Source organism: Phyllopteryx taeniolatus, chromosome 11 (genome assembly GCF_024500385.1).
Source record: "Phyllopteryx taeniolatus isolate TA_2022b chromosome 11, UOR_Ptae_1.2, whole genome shotgun sequence".
Lineage (NCBI taxonomy): Eukaryota > Metazoa > Chordata > Actinopteri > Syngnathiformes > Syngnathidae > Phyllopteryx > Phyllopteryx taeniolatus.
The window spans coordinates 22,420,625-22,447,172 of NC_084512.1; the positions used below are offsets into that span (position 1 = coordinate 22,420,625).

General features: G+C 39.8%; 3 protein-coding genes and 1 long non-coding RNA gene across 6 annotated transcripts; 2 read left to right on the forward strand and 2 right to left on the reverse strand.

Annotated features, from left to right (window-relative positions):
• Positions 1-870: 870 nt before the first annotated feature.
• LOC133485690 (alpha-2A adrenergic receptor-like) lies at positions 871-6,675 on the reverse strand. 3 transcript variants are annotated; one of them, XM_061789846.1, is made up of 4 exons: positions 6,533-6,675; positions 6,199-6,252; positions 5,515-5,673; positions 871-5,381 (listed from the first exon to the last, which is right to left on the reverse strand). In XM_061789846.1, the coding sequence occupies exon 4, from the start codon at positions 5,305-5,307 to the stop codon at positions 4,171-4,173; it is 1,137 nt and encodes a 378-aa protein (XP_061645830.1). In that variant the 5' UTR covers positions 5,308-5,381; positions 5,515-5,673; positions 6,199-6,252; positions 6,533-6,675; the 3' UTR covers positions 871-4,170. The 3 variants fall into 3 exon arrangements, with proteins under 3 accessions (XP_061645830.1, XP_061645829.1, XP_061645831.1); XM_061789845.1 differs by having other exon boundaries at positions 871-5,673; XM_061789847.1 differs by lacking the exon at positions 6,199-6,252 and having other exon boundaries at positions 871-5,673.
• A 104-nt stretch (positions 6,676-6,779) lies between these two features.
• On the forward strand, positions 6,780-12,505 carry smndc1 (survival motor neuron domain containing 1). The gene is made up of 6 exons (XM_061789849.1): positions 6,780-6,923; positions 7,293-7,412; positions 8,330-8,472; positions 10,264-10,428; positions 10,515-10,668; positions 11,483-12,505. Exons 2-6 carry the CDS (start codon positions 7,293-7,295, stop codon positions 11,618-11,620), a joined length of 720 nt encoding a protein of 239 aa, XP_061645833.1. The 5' UTR covers positions 6,780-6,923; the 3' UTR covers positions 11,621-12,505.
• A 202-nt stretch (positions 12,506-12,707) lies between these two features.
• Positions 12,708-22,613, reverse strand: LOC133485691 (max-interacting protein 1-like). Its single transcript, XM_061789848.1, has 6 exons — positions 21,322-22,613; positions 20,278-20,383; positions 19,498-19,527; positions 18,177-18,291; positions 15,954-16,125; positions 12,708-15,619 (listed from the first exon to the last, which is right to left on the reverse strand). Exons 1-6 carry the CDS (start codon positions 21,548-21,550, stop codon positions 15,456-15,458), a joined length of 816 nt encoding a protein of 271 aa, XP_061645832.1. The 5' UTR covers positions 21,551-22,613; the 3' UTR covers positions 12,708-15,455.
• Positions 18,275-26,520, forward strand: LOC133485693 (uncharacterized). Its single transcript, XR_009790757.1, has 3 exons — positions 18,275-18,375; positions 19,085-19,268; positions 26,135-26,520. It is a non-coding gene; the product is annotated as an uncharacterized LOC133485693 (long non-coding RNA).
• The last annotated feature ends 28 nt before the right edge of the window (positions 26,521-26,548 follow it).

Here is a 26,548-nt window from a genome sequence, read left to right on the forward strand (position 1 = left end):
ATATATATAACAATGAAATGCAGGGGGCAATTGTGTATACATGATTATGACGTGATTATATACAGGTTGATTGAAAAGTAACTCCTTATTTTAAAATACTTGTAATATTTTTCAAAATATTTTTGTGTATGTTCCATGATTAAAGGAGCAAGTCTATTCTACCAAACCAACGACTTTGGAAGAGCTTGAAGGGTGAATACGAGAAGTTATGTCTTCCATCCTAGTAGAGTTCCTTTATGAAATCAGTTAAATAAATGTTAAATAAAACTCCATGCAATACACTTTCTTCTCATGTTCATTTCTTGTAAGAATTATAGTTCAGAAATAAATTAGAAGTATTTCAAAATAGGAAGTTACTTTACAATCACCCTGTATATAATCACGTCATAATCATGTATACACAATTGCCCCCTGCATTTCATTGTTATATATATTTCTGAGGAAACCATAACTGCGATGTAGCCTGGGATGAAAACGAGTTTGCTCACTGAGCTGAAGTCTCACGGAAGTCTGAGAGATTTGCCGTTCAAACTATGACTTTTTGTTCTACTTTAGAGGTGAATTATTCATGAATATTTATCCACTGTACTCAAACTTAGTCTTACTTTCTAACTTGCCAATTTTCAAAGAAATATTTAAAAGAATTACAAATACACACTGTACTGTATGGGATTTATTATGACACATTAACAACTTAATTTATTCGGATGAACACAAAACACATGCTCAGCTTCTCGTTAATAGGCAGGATTTTGCAGTAACAGTCAATTGTCTCTTCATTTGGGGCGGAGAGCTGACCGCGCCACAAACAGCATAAAAAGGGACAGGGAGGGTCGACAGCAAGTTGACACAGTCAAATAAAGTCAGACGGACACAGTCAGGATATTTTATTAATGCAAGGTAATATCACAATTGGCTTTATCTGTATTAAATATATGATACATATAGGAAATGAACCTTTTTTCACCGCAGTGCCCTCTGCTGGACATGGTGGGACACAGGACAATTCCAGCTGGATCCTTGATACTGCAACATGTGCAACACTGAAGTCTTCTCTGTTTTTTAAAAGTTTAAAATATTTTACATGCATACACAAACCCATACAATGGTCAAGAGGAATCACACCTGGGCCACCTTCTTAGACAAGACAGAGGGAATTGTAAAAACAATTTCAAACAGCAATAAATGTTAGCACAAAACCTTCAGAAAGCAAAAGAAATGTCAGGAAAAGCCTTCTAGAGCAAATGAAATTTATTTTGGCTTAATTAGAGGGACTTTAAAAGGTGGCATCTGTGTGCTGTTATAGGTGATTGCCATGGTAATTCTGAGCATCCACAAATCCCCTGTTACAAGAGGGTGTGCACATTTGCGCAACTACATCATCCATCCATCCATCTATTTTCTGTACCACTTATCCTCACTAGGGTCACGGGTGTGCCAGAGCCTATCCCAGCAATCTTCGGGCGAGAGGCAGGGTACACCCTGAACTGGTCGCCAGCCAATCGCAGGGGACATAGAAAGAAACAACCATTCGCACTCACATTTACACCTACGGCAATTCAGAGTCTTCAGTCAACCGAGTCCGCATGTTTTTGAGATGTGGGAGGAAACCGGAGTTTCATGCAAACTCCACACAGGCTGGGCCGGGATTTGAATCCCGGTCCTCAGAACTGTGAGGCAGATGTGCTAACCAGTCGACAGCGTGTCGCCCCAACTACTTTATTTCAGTTGTTTATTTTTACTTACCCTCTCGAAAAGAATTACGAAAAGGTTCAACTGAGTTGTGCAGGTCACATTAATGGTGGAAAAAGTTTAGAAATGATTTATCTTGGTCTCGTTTTTTTCTTATATTACAAAAAAAAAGAACACATGGCATTTGAACAGGGGTGTGTAGACTTTTTATATCTACTGTATATTATTCTATTTTACCGTATGCTGTCATATGTTGTCCATAGATGTTTCCCATGTAAACGTAATAATAGCATGCATGAGATTCACATACCCCGGCGATGTACAGCGTGTTACGCAATTTTTCTCATGCTGCATTGTTCATGGGAACTCCAGCAGAAAGACATTCATTCAGCACAGATGACCGTTTGCGGTGACTAATAGCGGTCATATTTTAAGCCTCACAGATTGAGTCTAAACATGCGTACCACAGGAATCTCAAACAACAAATTTCCACTGAGCAAGTCATGGGAATCATCCCGAGCAGTGGTTTCACTTTTAGTCAGGTTTTTATCTATTTGTTGAATACATGCTGAAAAGCACAAGATAGTGTTAAGAGTGTTAACAGCAAACACTACACACTGATAAGCTTGTGTGCGCAAATGAAATCTGTTATTCGCAGAAGCCACTCATATTTCCATTGCTCTGTTGGCGTCTCGTTTGACTCCGGGTGAGGTTTTAATGACAACCTCATATGAAGGGCAATAATTCATGATAAGCTGCCTTCAATGATGCAGTCGCCCACACACCTCCTAGCTTTAATTTTCCTTTCATATAACTGTCTCCGGCTGAGGAGACGGTTTTTGCCAGAGTGAGGATGGCATAATTTGGGGGTAAATTTGATTTGCAAGTCATCAGTCTCGTTGGTATTGTGTTGCTTTAGTGAATCATCTCTCTTCTGATGGGAGTACTGCAGATTGAAAAAAATGCCCTTGACAAATACAGTGGTAAAAATATGCAATTATTGTCTGATGTTAAATGTCACTTTAAGAAAGGAGTGGGGAACCATTTTTCCTATCAGGGGCCATTTTATTTTTAAAAAGTCATCCTAAATTCAGGTGAAAATATGACTCAGTGATTGAACAAATGTTTATTATTAGGTATTGTAATGTAGGTTAAATGTTGTTTTTAATATCAGTTCAAACTGCTGGAATTTAACATTTTTACACCATTTATGTGACCTATAACCTATAAAAATTGATTGTTTTAAATATTTGAGACAAAGTAAAAAAAAAAAAAAAAAAAAACCTTAAATGTGGTTGCACAAGTGTGCACACCCTCTTGTAACTGGGACGTGGCTATGTTCAGAATTAACCAATCAATGTCAAATGCTAGTCAGCACACACCTGCCACCATTTAAAGTGCCTTTAAACAACCCAAAATAAATGTCAGATGTTCTATAGTAGGTTTTTGTCCTGAGTTTTTTTTCTTTTATTTCAAGCAAAAGGCTGAAGGTTTTGTGCTAACATTGATTTCTATTTTAAACTGTTCATATTTCCGTCCACCTTGTTTGAGGCCCCAGTTCCTGGCAAATCATGCGAGTGACTTGCTGTGATGCCTCATGACTGGACAAGCCAAAAGTCACAACAACCTCTGAGGTTTTATTTGTTTTTAAAATTTCATTTTAGAAAAATGAAAATTTCCCTCTGCGGAAAAATGTAAAAATGCCAACCAGTGGAGGGATGCTAGTCTGCTTGCTGGATACTGTAGAGGTGCCCTTGAGCAAGGAACCTTCCGCAACCCAGAGCTCATGAGGTGCAATATTGATTGCATGCCCCTTTCGCTCTCAATGTCTCCTTGTATGCCTGCAGGTGTGTGTTCTGGTCCTCGGTGTGAGTGCTAGTAGAATTTCCCCTTTACGGATTGAAATGAATTTTAAAACAAACAAACAAACAAAAAAAGCCCATAGGTTGCCCACCACTGATTGAAGATAATAGGCTACATTATTCTCACTGATTGTTTTTGTTCTCTGTAATGTGTAAACTAGATGACTTTGCTTTCATATTTTAGAATCCCAACTGTGACAAATAAATGTCCAGCTAAGGACCCATATTTGGTAACTTCAATTTAAGTCAAAATGGACACGTCTCACTATAAAACAAGAGGCATGTCATGTATGCCTGCCAAATGTACACAATACTGATAAATAAAAAAATACCATTGAACTTATATATATTGTTTTCCGAAAATGTTCAAAAATGACTTGGTCAATTATGCTATTGGGCAAACAATGTATAATTATCCTACATATAGAGATAGCCATCTGAGGTTATATACATTATTTAATGGTTTGGAATGAGTGCCCTATAAAGTAAGCTACAAGTACTAAACAAACAATTTTAAAACAATAAACAAGGTACAGTGAATGATAAAACATTCAATAAATCCTGAGGAGGTTACATTTAAACATAATTTATAAAAGTAGCTTCAAGTTGTGCCCGCTTATAAATCTCCATGGGTTTTCCTGCAGAGGATCTTTTTAAAGGATCTCCTGAAATCGTTATTAAATAGGGTATATATGACTGGGTTTAGGGAGCTGTTGCAGTATCCCAACCAGAAGAACATCTTGAACAGCGTCTCGGGCACGCAGCACGCACACACGGCCGTGAGCGTGTACGTGAAGAAAAAAGGTAGCCAGCAGAGGACGAACACTCCCATCACCACGGCCAGCACGAACGTGAAGCGTCTCTCTCGCCGCTGTCTTCCTTTCCAGCGGCTGGAGTTCGCCTCAGACTTTGGGGCAGCTTCTCCGGTCTTCTCGTGGCCCCACTTGGCCAGCCGGGCGGCCCGCCTCTTTTTCAGGGAACACAAGGTTATTTCGTGGCCGTCAGATGACGATTCACCCGCTTCCTCCCCGTTGACCTCTCCTTCCTCACGCTCCGAGCCGCAATTTACGTCACAAGGGCGACCGTTTTCTTGCGACCTTTCACCTGGCAGGGCTCTCGTCCTCTGCTTGGCCACCTGATAGATCCTCATGTAGACCAGGACCATGATGGCACAGGGTGCGAAGAAGGAGGCTGTGCTGGAGAAGATAATGTACCACTTCTCATCATTTATTTTACACTCCGGTCGGTCCTCCTGGCCCTCGTCCTTCTTCATGGTGATCAGCGGCGGGAAGGAGATAATGGCCGCCAGCACCCAAACGATGAAGATGGTGCATTTGATCCGATGGGGCGTCCTTCTCTGGTTGTACTCAATGGCCCGCGTGATGGACCAGTATCGGTCCAGGCTTATGGCGCACAGGTGGACGATGGAAGAAGTGCAGAAAAACACATCCAACGCCAGGTAGATTTCACACCACACCTTGCCAAAGTACCAGTAACCCATCAGTTCATTGGCCAGGGAGAAGGGCATCACCGACGTGGCCACCAGGATGTCGGCACACGCCAGAGAGAGCAGGAATAGGTTCTGGGGGGCTCTGAGGCCGCGGCTGGTGGTCACGGCGATGACCACCATGACGTTGCCGAAGACGGTCAGCAGGATGAGGACACCCACCAGGAGGGTCAGAGGCACCGCGGTCTGAGCGGTGTACGGGTGCCACGCAGCCGTGGTCTTATCGGTCAAGTTCAGGCAGTCCATTGACACTTTTATTAGATTTAAGTCTATTAGCTGCACTTGGCATCAGTGGAAGCGGTCTTCATTTTGTTCAAGTTCTTCCGTGTCAGTTGTGGGGGGTAAAAAGATGAGAAATTCTAATGTGTTCAAAAGAGGAAGCATTCCCGTCCCTCCACATTCAAGCACTTTAAAAATAAATAGCCGCTTCAAATGAATCATTCATCCACTAACCTTTTAAAAAGAAGGCAAACAGATGGAGTTCAAGCAGATGTTTTAAAGCAGGTGTGGTAGACTGGAAAGGGGCTCTTTTATAAAGGGATGGATGTGACGATACAGGCGAGGGTGGGAGGGCTCCTCCTGCTTCTGGAGGCTGCCACCATACTCTGAAGCCTTGTAATGACACGAGCAGTCATTTTGATATATTAGATTAACATTTATAATGCCACCGGAAAGAGACACTAATGAGCTCCAATACTGCTCAAAATACTGCCTTTACAAAGATAATACAGCTCTATGAGTCAAGGATTCATTTAACAGTCATTCTTCATTTTCCCCATAGTGGAGTTAGGAAATTTAGCACAATGCCCATCCCGAGTTGGTATTAGTTTAACAATGTGCTTATTATTGGTATATCGAGGTGTACCACATTATAGTGACGGCAGTTTTTAATATTTTAGTGAACTTATTCAGCTGCGGCAGCACAGTGCCCTAGTGGTTAGCAAGTCTGCCTCAGCGTTCTGAGGTTCGAATTTCTATCAGGCTACTGATGGCATAAGTCTTCTCCCGGCACTCCAACATTTCCCCCCCAAAACAAACAAACAAAAAAAGCATGTAGGTTCACTGAAAACTCTAAATTGTTTATGGGTGTGAATGTGAGTGTGATTGTCTGGCAAGCAGACCAACGGCTTTACTCACCTCTAGCTGAAAGTCAGCTGGAATAGGCTCCCGTGACTCTAATTAATACAAGGGCTATAGAAAATGGATAGATAGATTATTCAAATACACAGATTACTAAAATATAAGAAATATCTCTCGCTGTGTCACACGCAGCCACACACACCTGTCCTATAATTACAATTAGCTCAAAACTGGTTATTTGGAAATTTGTAAAGACTTCATTTCTGATACAGCTTTTATATTAGAAATCATGCAGCTTTGTGAACCTCATTAAAAGACACCAATGCTTGTTGTGGTGTGTTTTCACGTTAAGCATGTCAGAAAATTCGATAATTATCACATTGAGGCCTACCTTCTGGCACTTGAGGGGACCAATTTAGTCTTGTTTGGTCATTTCTAGCTTGAAATATTTTGGGGGATTTCGGTACTCATTGTCCTGCTTCTACATGTTGTTTGAAGGGGTTGTTATTATGACTAAGCACCCTCATATTTATCGTAAATTCTTAAAAACGAAGCATCATGAGGTGCTGATGGCAAAATATTGAGACTATATCTATCATGGCCGCTGGAGACGTCCTCGAGTTTAATCGAGATCTTCTGTGTTATCGCGAGATTTCCACCGACAGGCTTCAAAGTACGACGTCCATTATTGTTGTTCCGCTTGTGGGTTTTTTTTTTGTTGAATTCTAGACGTGAGAGGTGAATGCTTACGTAATTTATATATCACCCTCAATCATACAGAGGTAAGTTTAGCTTTGGACTAAGCTGTGTTTAGAATTATGAGCGGTATTTGTTTTTCTTTTCAGTTTTTCTGTCTTTTTCTCCCGGGCCGCTAAGTCGTTAGCATTAGCATCCAGTGCGATGCTTAAACGTCGGCTAACGAAGGCCGAAGCTAACAGATACGAGCTTTTGACAGGAACTTTTTATCGTATTGTGACGTCTTAGTTAGAATTTAATATTAGTTTGAGCTCCTGGCGTAGTCTCTGTGTTTATGCGAACTGAAACCACCACGTCGATACGCTCATATTTTCCGTCCACCCGTACCGTGTGCTAACGTTGCCTAGCTGGTGACACACAAGAGTCAATGTTGTGTGCTAAATGCCGTTCAACAGATGTCAGAGGACTTGGTGAAACAGCTCGGCAGCTACAAAGCTCAGCTACAGCAGGTTGAGGTTGCCTTGTCCACCGACCAAGACAATGAGGATCTCCTCAAGCTCCAAAAAGACTTGCAGGTTTGTCTTTAGGGCCATCATGAGCACTGAATGTGATGTAGTGGACCAAGACCCACCGCCAACACGTGTTTATAATTGCTTATATTAATAGTTAAAACCCTAAGTGTACCACAAGCTATGATTGATGTTGCATGTGGGTATGTGCTAATTTATTATTTTACGCTACAGTAAAATTTGTGCAAAGTGTGAGGTTTAACTTTTATTGATAGTATCGTGTGTAATGATACAGTCATGAAAGAAAGAGGTCTTGGTTCACAATGATGTCATTGTGTTAGTTAAAATTGTATGCATCAAACGTGCTAGTGGTGTGTACTCGTGAATACTCATACTGGTATCAGCCTGGAAAATAGTAGTGTCAAACATCCCTAGTTTTAACCCTCTTACCCGCTGCAAACACCTTTAAACTTAACTAAAAGACACTTTTAAGAATATTCCTTAGCATGAGTCGCTCTCGCTGTCAATAAATGAAGACTCATCGTATTACATAATTTTGAGGAACTACAAAGAAGACTCTCACTCTCACAGTTCTCCAAATAAGAAGCAGAGTGTGTTGGCTTCCAGCTGTTTGTCACTCCCAGTTGAAGTTTACAGTCAAAACCGACACAATAAACAAAAGAGATACAAACATTGTATATTGAAACACTGAAATGTTCAACCAAACCATATAATTTTATCAAACAAAAGTCGGCTGTCTTAATGCTAACATATAATGCAAAATACCATCGACGTGCCTGCATAGAGGTTACATTAATGTCCAACTAAAGATTCGGACTTGCCTAAATACTTTTAAAAACTCATAAAAAGCGATCGATTAAATACCCAAGATATAGCGGGGGTTCACTGTATGAGTTAGTCTTTATAACCCAGATTTAGGGAATGACATTTGACCTAAAGCTTGATTATAATTTCTCCTTCAGGAAGTCATCGACTTGACCAAAGACCTCCTGGCCTCGCAGCCCGCGGAAGCTGCCCCCAGTGCCAATGGCGCCACCCCGGCACCTGTCAGGCACATCTGGAAAGTGGGAGACAAGTGTTTGTCCGTGTGGAGTCAGGACGGACAGTGAGTGTCACCTGTATCACCACAAACAAGCCTCTGTATACTTTGCTCTTGGGTTTTACATGTGCCTAATACATATGAGGTCATCTCTGTCCATTAGAATACGGTGGAAATGTTAGTTCGTTTGTTGTTCAATTCCAAAAGTGAAAGTCAAACCCAAAGATTGTATTTATTTTTATTTTTTTAGTATTGTGATGATTGTGTTACAGCTAAAGATAACATCAAATTACCCATCTCAATAAATTTGAATATTACGTAAGACATGATTTTTAATGTCGAAAGTAGGTGGAAGTGGTGTTCTAAAAAGCGTGACCCATTTATTTAGTCAATATATAGTATACCAGTTTTCCTTTTTGAATTGAACTACTGAAAAAAAAAATGCATTTTCCATATTGTAATTTGTTGATGCACCTGTATTTATGATCCTGAGTGGGCACTACAGGTAATATTTAAAACAAACAATGCACATATTTAGGCAGCTGTTGTTGCTTAAAGGGAAATATTAGTCTCTTACAAAGCGATGCATAGAATTGTCTCATCGGGGCCTTTATGTATCCGCCTGTGCCTTTTACATAGAACCCAGCAAAACAAGAGATTGCTTATGCAATCAGTGTTGAGTATTAAACCCAAAATTGCTCTCCTGGCATCGCAAAATTCCCTTCATTCCAACATTCCATCAGTGTTACGGTTCAGACATTAACTTTCAAATGCTGGCGGCGAACAGAACATGATTATTTTTTTTTTTTCCATTATTATTTTATTTTTCAATTCAGTGTTGCAGGGAAAATAAATGCCCGGTGTTATAAATGGGGCAATTGCTATTTAAGCCATAAGTTGTGCAAATGAAGCATATTGTTTGGTGTATGTTTTACCTCAGTATACCGTATTTCCTCAAAAAGTTTCCTCCGCGCTAATAGACCCCATTTGATTGTCCTCCACTTGAGAAAATAAATGCAGCACCTCCAATATAGACCTCCCCTCAAAATAATGAATTACCTTTAGTATGACACTGATACCACCTGGCGCATCGTAATAAATTAGAATATATTGGCTTGGAAAGCTGAATTTTTTTTTTTTCAGAAGTTAAATTCAAAAAGTGAAACTCGTGGACTCACAGTGTAATATTTTAGTGTTTTTCTTTTATTTGTTTTTAATCATTATGATGATTATAGCTTGCAGCTTACAAAAACCCAAAGTTCACCATCTTAAGATTGTTCCATAATCTAAATATTTTTCATTCGGAAGGAAATGGGCAAATGTTTTTTTTTTTTTTTTTTTTTTTTTTTTTTTTTTAAATTAATCCGTACAATTACGGACAACTGAACTGGCTTAACTTTTCTGCGATAATGTTCGCAAATTTGCTCATGTTCTGTTACGAATCTATCCTCCGTTGTTCCCTGAGTAGTGCTTTGGCGCCGCCTTGTGCCATTTTGTTGTTTTATTTAATTTTTTGTGGGGATAGGGGATCAATTACTCACAGATTTTCACTATTCGCAGCAGGGCTTGGTCTCTCTCACTTGCGAATGTTAGCAAACACTATTCAAATTTATTGAGGTGCACCTGTATTTTCCACACGTCGCCTCCATAGTACATGTGTCATCTGTAAAGCTGAACTGCAAACTCACGTCTTCTGAACAGCTGGTAGTCTATGCAGTTGAGTAAATAAGCAGTCACTCTGTGGAATTACGGTCGTCCGAAAAGCACTGTTCACGTCTCAATGAATCGGTCGTCACTTATGATTCTGGGCCATCTGTGAACCGTACTCACCTGCTTACAGACGTGGCTCTTTTGCAGGGTGTATGAGGCCGAGATCGAGGAGATAGACCACGAGAACAGCACGGCCGCCGTCACCTTCACTGGCTACGGCAACGCCGAAGTCATCCCCCTGCAGAACCTCAAAGCCGTGGAGGACCGCAGGCGGCTTGAGGACGACCTCGGCTTGTCCAGGAACAAATCCCGGTACGCCCAAAACGTGCTTTGCGTATTGTATTCGATGTCTGCATGTGGCAGGGGCTTGACCGCTTCTTTCTTCTTTGCGAGTCTAGAAAGGAGCAGATAGCCGAGCAACGAGAATACAAAAAGAAGAAAGCCCAGAAGAAGGTGCTGAGGATGAAGGAACTGGAGCAGGAGCGAGAGGACCAAAAGTCCAAGTGGCAACAGTTCAACAACAAAGCCTACTCTAAAAACAAGAAAGGACAGGTAACTTTCTTGTACCCCCTCTCCTTGAATGGATGGAAGGGAAGGAAATAATGAGTCGTCATTGAAATGGCACCGATTTGCATTATAGTTAAATTTCTTTGTTTATGTTATAGGGAGAAGGCTTTTATATACAGTATGTACAAATGCATTTTATTATATTAAATAGTGGACTACATTGTTTTGTTAATTTTCCTCATTTGAAAAAATGGTTGGTTAAAAATAAAACACATTCTAATAGGTATTCGAGTTTGAGGCTCTATTTGCTCTACCAGACAATGGGGGCACGGCAGCAAGTAATATGCAGCTGTCTATTTTTTGCAAATAAATATTAATGCTTCATTTAAATGGCCTGTAATTGCAGAGTTGTTGTACAATATTTTATTTTTTTAAATGTTACGGGTGTGTGTTTGTTAGTAGTGAGGTCCTTATTTTTACAAATGCATTTTATTATGTTAAACAGTATATCGTTTTTTTTATAGTGTAAATGTTCCTCAAATAATTACATTTTTAATAAAAAATAATTCCATTAAGTAAAATAATACACTGTTATACTTTGAGCTATGGTCGCTATTTGTTCATGTAATTAAGTCACAGCATGTATTAGAGCAGAGGCTGGTATTTGAGGAAACTGTAGTACTCATGTTCCTCAGTAAGATAACCATAATATTACAAACTATGATGCTACACCACTGGAAACTGTAACCACAATAACATACATACTGTAAAATGCATCTTCGGCAGTGTCGTAATTATTTTTCGTTGTTACATTGCGTCTCTTGTATGTCTTTACTAACGATAGCGTTTGTTTCCGTAGGTGAAGAGAAGCATATTTGCGTCTCCAGAAAGCGTCAACGGCAAAGTGGGAGTGGGCACGTGCGGCATCGCCGACAAGCCCATGACTCAGTACAACGACACGTCCAAATACAATGTCAGGCATTTAATGCCGCAGTGACACCCCCCCACTGCATCTCCTGTAAATACTCACCCCCGACTGTATACTGGAATATAGCAGTGTTGTCCATTTTGTGTGTGTACACATGATTGGAGAGAGAAAAGGAAAAAAACAAAAACGGCGTCGTCACTTGCACACCACTGAATTAAAACATTGATGTAGTTTTCATAATATCGTGCAGGTAGATCAAAAGCTGTCCAAATTACACAGGAAGCCACCCTGCTTTGTAATCGGGTCACCTGTTCTGTACCAACAGGAAGTTAGCCGCTTGTGCCCTAATTCCACACACAGGTCAAATACACTTCACGCCGTGGATCAAGCTCAACATTTCGAAGAATTGGTGAGGCTGTATTTTTATTTTTGGGTGTAAGAACATCAATAACAGTGTTGATGGCCCAAATTAGCTTTGGTTTTCCGCTTTTGATTTCTGTATTTATAAAAGTCAAATAAACATCAGTTTGTTGAGTTTTATAAACGACTGCCTGCTGTTCATTGGAAAAACAACCTGCCGAGTTCAAACCATCATCGGTGTCCGCAAACGTCAGGTCGGTGAGCTTCTAATTGGCGTTGAAAAATATGAACCATAAATACTTATCACTTACAGAACCTTACCGTTTTGTCTCCTTACATCTGCCATTGAATGTTGAGTAGCTTTGTTTTAGTTATATTAACCAGTGGTTAACTTGTTTATACATGACTCTTAAGAATGCACTTTTTAGTTGGATTAATAGTGCAACCAAGGTTTACTTTAGTGCTCAAGGCTACATTTGATTTTTAAAACTGGCTTTGTTAAGTTAAAAAATACATTGAAATAGTTCAAATTAAATAATTCATGTTCATTTTTTTATATTTAATGACAACCAATTAATAAAGTAATCTATTGTGTTTGTGTGTGTATATAAACCTTCATTTTACTAATTTTAAGCCCGATAGCATAATTACTAGTGATTTATCTCAATATCTTTTTTGGGGGAAAAGGGAGCAAATTCAACGAAGTCCAGTTTCCTTGATTCAACTTTTGCGGGTTACCATGATCAGAATGACTAAGAATCCACAGACATAAAGAAAAAACACAATAATTAGCAAGTGCATTGCTATTTTTTATTGATGATGTGATGCTCAGTTAAGAAAAGACTTATGCATGTAATGTCTGTTATTATATCGTTGCTAATGTAATAATGTTAACATAATGGCAAAGTTACCTAAGTCATGTTTAACTTATGTCACAATACCAAACTTTTTTTTTTTTTTTTTTATATAAATACATCTGTAGGTAGTCACTCATGCAGGTCATGGTACAACGCAAAGGTTAATCAAGCCAACTGGACTCTTCCTGTTGGTTGAATTTTCTTTTTCTCCGATTTTCTGAAAACGTACAGAAATGACTTTGGGCAATTCTGCTACTCGGGTAACAATATTTGTTTTATTTTCAATAAATCAATGAAATGATTTAATGACAAATGACTAAAAAATAACATACATTTTCCGTAACCCATTTTAGAGGAGGAAACCGTTAAATCAATGCTACACATAATACAGGACTCTCCCTAGGATAAGTGGCCTGGACAATGACTTGAGTTAAACACACGATTGGTTCACATCTTGGTGGAAGAGGTTTATTATGATTCCAGGGAGCGTCGTCAGGAACCGTAACAAAGTATCAGCAGGGCACCAGCAGGATGTTTTGCGCAATAATAATAAAATCACAATAAATCCCTAATCAAGCATTTAGAAAACATCGGGGCTGTGCTTTTTTATTTTTTGGACATAAAGTCCCAAGCGCAATTATTTTTATAGTGCATTTGATACATTTCCCAAACACATTGGGTAGGTGGGTTGAGCAGGGAGTTGTGCAAGAGTCATACACCCACATTAAGACACAATTTGGTGCTGATGGATTCACTAGCAGGGAATAAAATGGATAGAAATGGTCATTATTGTGGTAGATGAAGGTTTGGAACAGTGCAACACCAGGTATCAAAACAGTCAAGGGTTTTCAATGTGAACTTTAAAAAAAAATGTTCATGCTACAGACATTTTTTTCAAAGCCTTGTCTATCCAAAGCACGTTACAACATTCAACACACATGCACTGTAGCTTTCGATATCTTTACAATTTTTTTTTTTTTACATAAATCACTAGTCTTGCAAGTTGGACATTTAATAGTATTAGCTTATGGACGGACAAAAGCAATGTTAAAAAAATAAATAGATGCGTTATTGCTTTTTCGTTTCGCCTTGTGCTCGGACAAGCACCGGATAGCTTATTACTTTCTAAATGGGGAAATAAAATATAACAGGTTCTGACACTAAATGCAAAAAAAGGGGAGGTCAAGTTTTTTTAAAATGTTTTTTTTTTTTTTTTTACATTTTCTAAGCTGCAGCACAATTAAATATACCAAAGAAAATAAATACTATGCAAAATAAATTAGAACAACTATCGTGCGTAGAGAGTTGATGCTTGTGGCTCTGACGACTAAAAGCAGATTCTGTGTTTAAAAACACATTTTTGGAATGCAAATGTCGCAGCCCTTCCACAAAGAAAAAGGGCAACTTTTTTTTTTTTTAACAAGGCAAATGGAACAAACGTCAAGCTGGTATTTGTGGCCTTTTTTGCTGGTTTGTAAGAGGATCAATTTGATTCATTGAAGGGTAGACTTACCCCCTCGTGCTTCTCTTTGATTGTGGCTGATCACGGGACAACAACATTCAGGTTTAGGTTGGAGTCGAGCTGCAGGCTGGTTCTTAAGTGGACATGTGGGGTGGGGGTGTTTTTGGAGCTGTAGGCTGGTGATTTGTTAAGTCGGGTGGGGAACCTTTTTCCTATCGGGGGCCATTTTGAGTTCTTGATTGCTCATGCAATCAGATGTCGAAGCTGATCTAACCAAGCACAACCAGTATTGTGTCTGCCAAACACTAAGCTAAATTGTTTTTTAGTTCACGTTGCGTGTTGTGGGAGTCTATGCAAATGTATTAATTAAGCACGCGCAATGTGATTTTTCAAACCAGGGATGAATTGTAGTGGCTGATTTAGCATTTTTAAACAGCGCATCTGAAAGGCAGGTGAAAACCAATGTAGAGCAGGCAAAACGTGAGGCAGCAGGGAGAAACTTTCCACTCATATTAATGTTTTTGAAATGCCAAAAACAAAAAAAATGATCAAAGGGCTGACTTTCACCAATCACAAAAATGCCATATCGCCTATGACAAAACTCCTTTCGACTCTGCATTTCCATGCATCTGGGTCGTTTCCGGGTGTCCTGTCCTACGTTTTAACGCAATGTTACGCAGGATGGGCGTATAAATCTAATTGTGGAGCACTCGGATCAAGTCCAGATAAGCAAAGCATGGCTTTTACGTTGCAGGCTTCCCCAAAATTATCGGCGCGCCAGATTTCTTTTCTGTAACTCAGTAATAGTTTTGTTTTGCTTTTTTACCTCTTCCACTTAGACATCCAATTCCATCACTTCAAACGTAATTTTGCGCTTCCGGTGCTCTCCCAAATGGTAAAAACCATCATGTTTTGCATTATTTTTGTATTGCTGTCACACCCAAAGTCAGCTGAGATAGGCTGCAGCAGCCCTAATGACGATAAATGCTATAGAAAACGGATGGATCGATGTTTTTATTTATTTATTTGTATTTATTTTAATTTTTTGGGGGCAACTCTTTCTGCTCGCTTTTATATTTTATTTTTATTTTTTTCTTCCCGAATTGCAATGGCAGGTCGGATCGTATACTGTCGTGCGTGTGCCGTAGGCTCCCCACCCTTGGTTAAAGCCATAAAATAGTGGTGTTGGAGGGGAAAGGGTCGGGGGAGCACAGTGCGACGGGCCTCAAGCCGAGAAGGCCACTTTGAGGCTGCAGGTGGAGTAGCCCTCGTCGCTGGCCGAGCTCTGCCGGCTGCTCTGGTCGTCCAGGTCGCTGGCACCTCCGCTACTCACGCTGTCTATTTCTCCGAGGGAGAAGTCAGTACACTCCACGTCCACTTCGATCTCCTCTGCACGCACACACAAAATGACAATGAACTCTGTTATGTTTGTTTCTTTGGCACACCACAAATGTTCATGGGGCAATGCAACCCACTCTAGAATTAACTCCCCATGAAAAAATATTTTTTGCCCCCTTTTTAGCCGCTTGGGTCAATATACAAGAGTATTACAAAATACTACATCATGCACACTGCACTCAAAGGAAAATGACTACTACTTAAATAATGATTAGAATTAAAATGTATGAAAACTGTTCTAAAAGATTAAATGTACTTAAAAGTTAAATACAACTGAACTGCACAAATGTAGTGTTAAAATCAAGTAATGTAAACTTAGCCTGACCTAGGTCCGATTCTGAACGGTCAGAGTCCGTGGGCGAGCCTAGGCTGTCCATGCGGACGCGGTCCCTCTCGCCGAGCGTCTCCAGCTGGGCCAGCTGCCTCTGCAGGTACCTCTGCTCCCGCTCCAGGGTATCCAGCTGGTGCTGACTCCTCCGGTCCATCTCCTCCAGTTTCTTGAAGGGAAAAGGAGGAGATGAAGGCGTGAGGTGAGTGCATTGGACAGTGATGTGAGAAAATTTGTATCACTATTTAAGCCGTTTCCTGTAGCTTCTTGCATGCCGTTTGCATCGACCTGCTCCAGTTTCCAACCATTCACCCAAAACCACATCAGAGCAGAACCACATTTTCAGGACTTTAGTCAACTGTTTACTTTAGCTACCTCATACTGCCCACGCATTATACACAAAGCAAAGTATTTCCAACCACAAAACACCCCCTAAATGCCATCCCCATATAAGTAGTCAATCCGCATCTACGTTATATGTTACGCAACCTCATTATTGTGCAAACAAAAGCTTCAAATCTCCACAAGCGAAAAAAAAAAAACAGGAAGCAGCCACTAAAACATCCTGAGTGCCCACTCACTCGCTATGAACACAGACAGCGTACGGTGGGAAGGTCATGGGAAACTCTTTGGTAAGCAGCCATTATTAACCCCCGTAAGCAATCTACAATTTCTCAAATGGCCACATTTGGAACATTGCTTGCAGTTGGACATTGTATGAAGATGTTTTTTTTGTTTTGTTTTGTTTTTTTATATATACATCATATATCAATGGTGGGCCAATCATTTGGTACCTGGACCTTCAGTAGGGAGTCTGGGGATTTACAGTGCCGTGAAAAAGCATTTGCCCCCTTCTTAAATTCAAAGGTCATGCCACTACATTTCAATCGGATTCAAGTCTGGACTTTGACTGGGCCACGCCAAAACCTTAATTTTGTTTTTTAAAGCCATTCAGAAGTTGACTTGCTGGTGTATTTTGGATTGTTATCCTGCTGAAGCTTCAGCTTGAGATCACAAACTGATGGCTGAACATTCTTCTTCAAGATTTTCTATGAAAGAGCAGCATTCATGGTTCCATCAATTACAGCGAGTTGTCCAGGTCATGAAGGAGCAAAGCACCCCAAGACCATCACACTACCACCACCATGTTTGACTGTTGGTATGATGTTCTTTTTCTGAAATGCTCTGCCATTGATGCTATTTTTGCCCAGCCTCTTCCTCATTGTTGTGTCATGAACACTGACCTTAACTGAGGCAAGGGAGGCGTGCATTTCTTTTAGAAGTTTTCCTGAGTTCCTTTATGGCCTCCTGGATGAGTCATTGCTGTTCTCTTAGGGTAATCTTTGGAGGCCGGCCACTCCTGGGAAGGTTCACCACTGTTGTGTGTTTTCTCCATGCGAGGTTAATGGCACTCCGTATGGTTTGCTGGAATCCTAAACCTTTAGAAATGGCTTTTATAAACCTTTCCAGACTAATAGATGTCAATTACTTCATTTCTCAACTGTTCTTGAATTTTTTGGGATAGTGTCATTTTGTTGCAGCTTTTTTTTTTAGATATTTTGTCTGACTTGATTTTGTCCTACAGTTTCTGTTTAAATGATTTCCTGATTGAACTGGTCTGGAGGTAATCAGGCTTGGGTGTGATCAGTGAAAATTAAACCAAAATTGCGATTAGCCACAATTAATTCATGATTTAACAAGGGGAATAATGACGTTTTCACTTTGAATAGTTTTTTTTCTCCTTAGTAAATGAAATCACCATTTAAAAACAGAATTTTAACTTCACTTGGGTTATACTTTTGTCTGATATTTACATTTGTTTGATGATCTTAAACATTAAAGTGGGGAAACTATGCAAAAATATAAGAATTTAAGAAGGGGGCCAATACTTTTTAACGGCACTGTACCTGACTTCATCCAACTTTTGGCATACAATGTAACAATACTCACTACCATATAGTCTTTATCCTGTATTAATAGTATAGAAGCTTACTGAGTGAGTTGTTTGTTTTCACTGTGTACTATCATATGTTTGAAAAAAAAACCTTTATTCGTTTGCTTTGAAAGGAGAAGAATTCAACCAGCGTCACGGTAGCTTCTTTTTTTTATTATTATTTTTTGAACATCTCTCGTGTTTGATCTCATTAGATGTGCCGGCGCAATTGTGCAATTCAACTCTTGCTGTCGTGCCAGTGCGGCGCCATTAAACGAGCACCATACCTTGATGTGCACTTTGGCCTTGTTGAGGAGTCCCAGCGTGGTGTGCCGACTGCAGTCTGGTCCTAACGGGATGAGCGACTTCAATCTTTCCAAGCACAGGCGGAGATGCGCTCGTCTTTGGGGGGAGGAAAAACGCACGCGCACACACACAAACCAGCACGACCAGGAAGTCAGATATCCACGGATGCAGCTAAATAAGGTAACAAAATATTAGACACAGCAGGGGACAATAATAAACTAATTGTTAAATTAATATCTGCATCCAGTATGTGCGTGTGGATGTTAGAATTTTTTTTTTTTTTGTCGAATCAGATTTCAGCCTCAAGTGTTGCCATGTCAATCTCATATGCCCAGGTCATGCTATAGTTGCAATGGCACTGTTTCTTTAACCAATCAGATTTCAAGTTCATCCTCACAAGTCAGCATGTTTTTGTCCTCTGATTGGTTGGTCAGAGCAAAACTGTTCAAGTAGTAACATTAATTAATACATTAATACATATGGTGATGAGTATTTAAAAGTTCTATGTTTTTGTCATGTTATGAAATGAATATTGTTTCTTAACTGCTCCAGATGATGTATGTGGCACAGTTGCGTGCTGTTATATTACGTTTTTGTACAGTATAGTATTTCTGTAATTGTGAGGCGATAGTGGTGTTAATAGAGGTTGATTAAAGCCCAGTTACCAAATATACGGCCCCGCAACTGGTACCAGGTATACCGAAAGAAGAAAGCAGTAATGTATTATATAGGTCAAGCTATGACATAATCGCTCTCAAAGCAACACCCAAAAAACCCCACCGCACCCAACCCCCACCCCCCCCCCCTACACTTGCTTTGTTTAGCAAACATTAACAGGCCATTTAATTTTGGACACAAACGCATCCTGACATTTGCCGTCTGCTTACAGCTACGGTCGCCTCATCCTGCAGCAGAGGGGAGGGGAGGCTGTGCACCAGGAAGGAGTCTTGTTGTCTGGAAACAGATGCTTCACATTTGCTGACTGGGGAAATGTCCGCAAGTCCTCCAGGAACCGTCTCACTTGCTAACCGAGGCTACGTGAACGTGTCGCTAAAGGCTACGCTCCGTCAAAGGTGAATTTTACAAGCCGTGGGATACAACGTCCTTGTGAAAGATAGCCTTATTGTAGCGATGATTACATTTAACATGATTTTTCAGTATAATTAACGTCAAATGGATGCACATTATTTTAACAAATTTTAAATATATAAATTAGGATTTTTTATTTTATTTTTAATCCCACCCTGAGAGAAAAACATCTAAATACATACATAAAAATCACTTCAGTCTTTCATTACTCACCTATTCTTTTCCAATTCATTGTGGGCCGACCTGCAGTGATTACAAATACATTAGAAATTTAGAAAGATCTGAGACTCAAATAGTTGCATAAATTATTTTTAAAAAGGTACATGATATGTTTTAGAATAATTAAAATATAGTAGAAATAGAAATATAATGTAAATAAATAAACTGTTCTAAAAATACTGTAATATATATTACATGAAGTGTTTAAGTTAAATATAAAATATAAATGCAATTATACAATAGTATAAAAAAAAAAACTATATAAAATATTCAGCTGTAGCTTTGATTATTCATGATTAACCATCCTACTATGCTGCTGGTCCAATCCATCCGTCTAAAGTTTTTTTTTTTTTTAATGTTTAAAAAGGATTTAAAAAAACATTTCTTGTGCACATTTTTTGGGTGACAGTCTATAGCACACCTGTGCAGTATTCACACTGTCTTTAATTATTTAATTATCTTGGCAAAGGAGAAATGCTCCCTGACAGATTTAGACAGATTTGTGAACAAGAATTGAAAGAAAAAGGACTTTTGTGTACATAGAAAAAGTCTTACGTCTTTGAGTTCAGCTCATTAATTAAAAAAAATTGGAGCAAAACAAAAATGTTCCATTTTTATTTTTGTCCAGTGTAGTTAGACAAGGTAACAAAACATTGTTATAATACATAACATAACACACAATAGGAGAGTTTAAAACAAAGCAAAGTATGTACCTTTGTTGTGATAAAAAAATTGACTGGTTCATAATTGGAATACACTGTTTACTGAACCCACCTATTGTGAATATTGTCCAGTTTCTTGTTCTTGTTGAATTTACGATGTTTCTGTGGGTGTGCCGTCTCATTAGCAGGGTACGTCGAAGCATAACCATGCTCACATTCTGTGTAATAACAAAAAAATAGTAATAATTGTACATTTTACACTTTCAAAGTTCACGTGATATACAGGTAACTCGATCTGACACATATCTACCGTCGTAGTTATCTAATAGCATTAGCATGTGTCCTGACCTCAATATTCAGCAAGTTTTGGATTTACGAGGTAACTAAATGGTCATTATTGACATTTATATTCAATATACAGCTAGTAAAATGTTTTTAAAAATAATAATAATAATTTGTATCCGCCATTTCTTACTTTATGTGCCGCTGAGTAAAATACTACAAATCCCGTCGTGCATGTGTTCGCGTCGGATTGGCTCAGCGACGGTGGTGAAGAAGAGTGCGAGGCCAATCAGGAGACAGCAATATGTTCCATGTGGGAACCATGTGAACGTGAACACATCCAAGCCAAGGAAGCTTGGCCTTCAAAGTGACAACCGGCGTTTATAATTCATAACAACTACTTAATAATCACTCATTTTGACATTAAGATAGGGTTGTGGGCTGCGTGTGTTTTTTTTAATAGGTGGAGCGACATATTTAATTCATTAGAAGTGGCGATTGGTGTCGTATTTCACATGTATTAAAAGAACTAAAATGATGTTTTAACGCTCGTCGATGCATGACGATTAAAAAAATTGGCACTCGGTGCGTTTTTGCTCTTGTGGTCTGCCTTTTAAAATAGGAACAGATCGCAACAACACTTGAACAAAAATAAATAAACGCACCAAATTGGATCACGACCGATGCATTATGTCCGAATTTAGCACCATTTCCGGGTTGATTTAGTTACACTGTGCGGTATAAGGTATTAAAAGTCCTTTGTGGCCTTGCGTTGTCGTGCACGTCGCCTCTATTGTTGTCTGCCCCCCCTCGGATCCGACCGAGGCGCGTTCAGGGCACGCACACGCTCGTCGTCTGTCCTCGGCCCACTTACTTCCGCTGTTCTTATCCACGCTGTCGATGTAATGCGCGGCGTCCAGCAGCACTTGCACGTTCTTCATGAACGTGTCCATGGCGGAACACTCGGCGTGGGACGCGTCGCCCAGCGAGCAGTCGGACACGTCTCCCGAATCCCGCGGGTCCGTGAACGCACCGCGTTCCAAAACTAGCTGCCGGGGTTCCAGCTCGTCGTCCTGTCGTTGTTGTCCCACGTACTTGACCATTTTTTTTTTGTTAGTTTTTATTAATTTTGTTTTGGGTAGTGACGGGGGCAAATGAGCAAGCAGCCCCTGGCGTGTCGTCCGTGTGTGCTCTGAGCGGATGACCGAGGCTGGATGGAATTGCAGTCCTTAGTCTCAGCCACTTGCCCTACTTGGTGGATAATCCCTCCCACTGAACGCGTGCACGCCGCATCCATTGTCAAGTGGGCCACAGAACACATCCTCATCATGATCAATGCTGGGAGAGGGGGGCGGGGGGTGGATTTATAACAAAGCATCATTTACATTTTGTTTTATTCCAAAACACTTCAAGTGTTGTGCATGGAAAGCCGTGGGAGAATTGATTTCACATCCTTGAGATCCAGTTTAAGATACATGTACTAGTAGGGTCCACCTTTGAGTATCACCTGTACAACTCAATTGAAAACAGAAATGTTTTTTTGTTTTTTTTTCCAAAAAGGGAAGTAGAAATAAACAGCTGAGATATTACTTCTGCAGTAGTGTAACATAAAACAGTTACAAAAAGCAGTCATCGTGTCAGCACAAAAATACCAGGAGTCACTCTCTTTAAAAAAACAAAAACAAAGACCAAGTCCGAAACCTTGGTGTTCTGATAGATTCCGGCCTGATTTCAACAGTCATATCAAATCAATTACTAAAATTGACCATCTGAAGAACATATCCAGAGTGAAGGCTTTGCATGTGTCAAGCAGACCAGGAGAAGCTCATCCATGCTTTTATCTCAAGTTGACTTGACTATTGTAATGGTCTTCTGACAAGACTCCACCCTAAAAGAGCATTAAACAGCTGCAGCTCGGGTTCTGACCAGAACAAAGAGGTCAGAAGACATTAGTCCAATTCTAAAGTCTTTACACTGATTTACAGACTCAGGTCAAATAGTGGAGCACAGAGTTCAAAGCAAACATGGTGAAGCAGCATTTAGCTATTATGCTGCACACAAATGGAATAAGTTGCCAACAGAAGTGACGTCAGCCCCAAGTGTGCATGTTTTGAAGTTCAGGTTAAAAAGGGTTTCCACTTTTAAATGTTATTTCTTGCACGTATGCTGTTTTAATTGTACTTTTATTTTTCTCTTTGTTTTAAATGTTTATAAGATGTTTTTTCCCCCTTTGTTTTTAAATCCTTGTAATCATTAAAAGCACATTTGAGTTACCGTGTGTATGAAATGCGCTCTATAAATAAATTTGCTTTGCTTTTGTTTGTGCTTGAAAGCTACAACAACAACGTTTCTTCAAGGGTGAACAGTCGTAATATTACAGAAATAAAATTGTTTTTTTATGAGAGAAAATACACCATTGCATTATTACAAGAATAGTCATAGACTATAAAGCTACCAGACAATGATGTAGTTAAGTTGTAAATTGCCTCAAGAAACAAAATATATATATATATATTGCAATAAAAAAAAATAAGCGTGGAGCTGTATATACTTGAGACAAAAAGTCATAATATGAGAATAAAGTTGTTCTATTGTGGAAGTCAAATCGTCCAGTTGTGAGAAAAATGGGTATCATGTTACAGGAATAAAGTCGTGAAATTACAAGTTATGCATTTCTTCACAAATGTTTTATTTTTTTATGTTCCAACAATAGTAGTATATCCTTTGAAGGTTATTAAATTGCTTAAATGTAAAGGAATAAATGTAATTTTCATGGCAATAAAGCCATAATAGTGTTAGTGTATTAGTGTATTTGTAGTGTATGTTAGTGTATATAGTGTATTGTATCTTTGTATTGTTTTCTTTTTTAGGAATAAGGTCATAATATTGGCGCAAGAAATTCGTAATACTGCAAGATAAAAGTCGCGACAAGAATCGTATTTTTTCCAAGACAAAAAGTCGGAAAAACTACGTGAATGGAGTCATAAAATTACGAAATGTCAAGTCAATAAAGTCGGAATATTACAGGAAAAAAAACTGGTAACAATATGAGAAAGTCAGAAGGTTACAAGAAAAAAAAAAAAAAGTCATAATGTCACCAGAAAAAAAGTTCCAAAAAATTAAGAAAATGCTTAGTCTGGTAATATTACAGCTTTATTGTCTTTAACTTGATGATGTTTTCTCACAACCTTTCAAAGTTGTTCCTGTAAATATTGTGACTTTATTCTTGCAAAATTAGGACTTAAAAAAAAAAAAAAGTGCAACAATATATTAGAACCTTATTTCCTTGATATTATTGAACTATAATTCTGTAGTATAACGTGATCTCTTATTTCCTGTTTACTCTCACAAGTGTGTTTGTAAATAAATCACTTTAGCATTCAAATATTACATGCAGTAAAGATGATCTGCCGACTCACTGACTGCATTCTTCCCTTTTGATTTGTTCCCCATGCTGCCATGCGTTCCTGTCATTTTGGAGCATATTGCCCCCTCCCCCTCCCTTTTCAATCACAAAGCACTTACACACCGTGTAGTCAACCACATTGAACCCTAACCTTGACGGCTAATTGCAAAGCAACTAGCCTTGAACGTGCCTTCCTTGCGTCTTTGCTAAACACTCAACTGGTGATTAAGAAGTCATCTTTCTGCAAGCTGTGAGGGCCCAGGGAGGACAGGAGGGGTGGGACTGTGGGGCAGGGGGGTGTCTCTGGGGGTCTTTATGAGGCCAGCCATGCGTGCCGTGCCCGTGCAGACAATAGGTGCAGATGGCCGGCCTGTTGCAGATGTGGCCCGCCCTGTAACGGACGCCTGTGAGAGTGACACCCTCCCTAAAGGGGTGGGGGTGCTGGGTGTTTGGGGGTGTTTGGGGCATCGTCTATATCAGCCGCCCGGTCGGGTCTGACGCTTGAACGCTGACTGTGCGCTGCCCGTCGCGGCATTGGTGTAGAATGTGACCCCAACGGGAGTATAATCTGAAAAGCTGGAGGATTACACCAGTGGCTCGGCTATCACACACGAGGCAAAGTCAACGTGCGTGCGTGTGTGGGTGGTGGCGTGCGTGTGGTATTGACTGTGTGTGCTTGTATGTTTGGCGGGGGGGGCAACGCAGAAAGAAATAGCTCAAATCAACGAATAATTAATCAAGAAAATCATGAAATGCACATCCACATGGTCTCACGGCCGTGAAGCAAGTGCAAACCTGAGTTGACATGTCACAGTGCAGCTCACATCTTAATCAATGTAATGCCTATACCTTATGGAAGTCGCTCTATTTATATACAACAAACAAAATCCACATCTGCCAAAGAATAAAAGTGCATTAACATGGTCTTACAGCTGTGACGCAAGTGCAAAATCAGAGTGGACATGTCACAGTACAAGTTACTTTAGTCATTGTAATGCTTATACCTTCTCAAAGTGTCTCTATTTATATCAAATAAACAAAATACACAATCGCATGGTCTCACAGCCGTGAAGCAAGTTCAAAATCAGAGTGGACATTTCACAGTACAAGTTACATTAATCATTGTAATGCTTATACCTTATCAAAGTCTCTATATTTATATAGAACAAAGAAAATACACAATCGCATGGTCTCACAACCGTGAAGCAAGTGCAAACCTGAGTAGACATGTCACAGAACAGCTTACATTAATCAATGTAATGTTTATACCTAATAAAAGTCTATAGTTAAACTGTATATGACAAACAAAATACACATCCGCGTGGTCTCACAGCTGTGCAGCAAGTTCAAAGCTGAGTAGACGTCAATTTACAGTTCACATCTTAATCAATGTTCTGCCTTTTCCTTATCAAAGTCTAGATATCTAGAATGTGTTTGACAAACAAACTGCAGATTGGCATGATCTCACAGCCATGCAGCAAGTGCAAACCTGAAGAGACGTGACAGTGCAGCTTACATCAATCAATGTAATGTTTATACCTAATAAAAGTCTATAGTTAAACTGTATATGACAAACAAAATACACATCCGCGTGGTCTCACAGCCGTGCAGCAAGTTCAAAGCTGAGTAGACGTCAATTTACAGTTCACATCTTAATCAATGTTCTGCCTTTTCCTTATCAAAGTCTAGATATCTAGAATGTGTTTGACAAACAAACTGCAGATTGGCATGATCTCACAGCCATGCAGCAAGTGCAAACCTGAAGAGACATGTGACAGTGCAGCTTACATCAATCAATGTAATGTTTATACCTAATAAAAGTCTATAGTTAAACTGTATATGACAAACAAAATACACATCCGCGTGGTCTCACAGCCGTGCAGCAAGTTCAAAGCTGAGTAGACGTCAATTTACAGTTCACATCTTAATCAATGTTCTGCCTTTTCCTTATCAAAGTCTAGATATCTAGAATGTGTTTGACAAACAAACTGCAGATTGGCATGATCTCACAGCCATGCAGCAAGTGCAAACCTGAAGAGACATGTGACAGTGCAGCTTACTTTAATCAATGTAATGTTTTTACCTTATCAAAGTCTTTTTTTTTTTGCTATCTTTTGAAATACGCGCCACCGTAATCTTATGGACGTGCAGCATGTGCAAACCTGCATGTCAGAGCTCGCTAAAGCTCTATTTACAACTACTCTGCTCGATCTGTCAATCTATTTATTACCCTGTCTACAAATATAACAGTATGACTCTTGATACAGTGTATGTCCCGCAGGCCACACTTTGCCCACTCCTGCTCTCCAGTCCGCATCTTGTCGTCTGGCTGTTGTTGGGAGACAATGGCTGCACTTTGCCCCGAGGTCATGGCAGAGTTTGCCCCCTCCCCCTCCACTTCCCAGACGTGCGTCACCTGCTCCCAACGCTCCTTTCAACGCAGCCATTATCCCCCACAAGTGTCACCAACGTAGTTTTGTTTAAACCACAAAATCAAGCAAAAGGCTTACGGCCTTTTTAACTGCGTCATCTCATCTCATGTGTAGGTGGGGGGAGGTGGAGGTATAGAGACCCCCATCAACCACCCACCCCAACTGGAACACCTGTTGGAGACACCAAATCCCTTCTTTGTCTCTGCAGACCCCTCTCAGTTGGATTACCATGACAACGATCCATTCATATCAAGGCTGGGGCC

Bases quoted from the DNA above. Each gene is read 5' to 3' on its own strand.
- LOC133485690 (XM_061789847.1), bottom strand. From the start codon at position 5,307: ATGGACTGCCTGAACTTGACCGATAAGACCACGGCTGCGTGGCACCCG.
- smndc1 (XM_061789849.1), top strand. From the start codon at position 7,293: ATGTCAGAGGACTTGGTGAAACAGCTCGGCAGCTACAAAGCTCAGCTA. The intron at 8,473-10,263 runs GTGAGTGTCACC...GCTCTTTTGCAG, and splicing joins GTGTGGAGTCAGGACGGACA to GGTGTATGAGGCCGAGATCG. The intron at 10,429-10,514 runs GTACGCCCAAAA...TTGCGAGTCTAG, and splicing joins TTGTCCAGGAACAAATCCCG to AAAGGAGCAGATAGCCGAGC.
- LOC133485691 (XM_061789848.1), bottom strand. From the start codon at position 21,550: ATGGTCAAGTACGTGGGACAACAACGACAGGACGACGAGCTGGAACCC. The intron at 20,384-21,321 runs GTAAGTGGGCCG...GTTATTACACAG, and splicing joins CGTGGATAAGAACAGCGGAA to AATGTGAGCATGGTTATGCT. The intron at 15,620-15,953 runs GTCAGGCTAAGT...GTGTGCGTGCAG, and splicing joins CCGTTCAGAATCGGACCTAG to AGGAGATCGAAGTGGACGTG.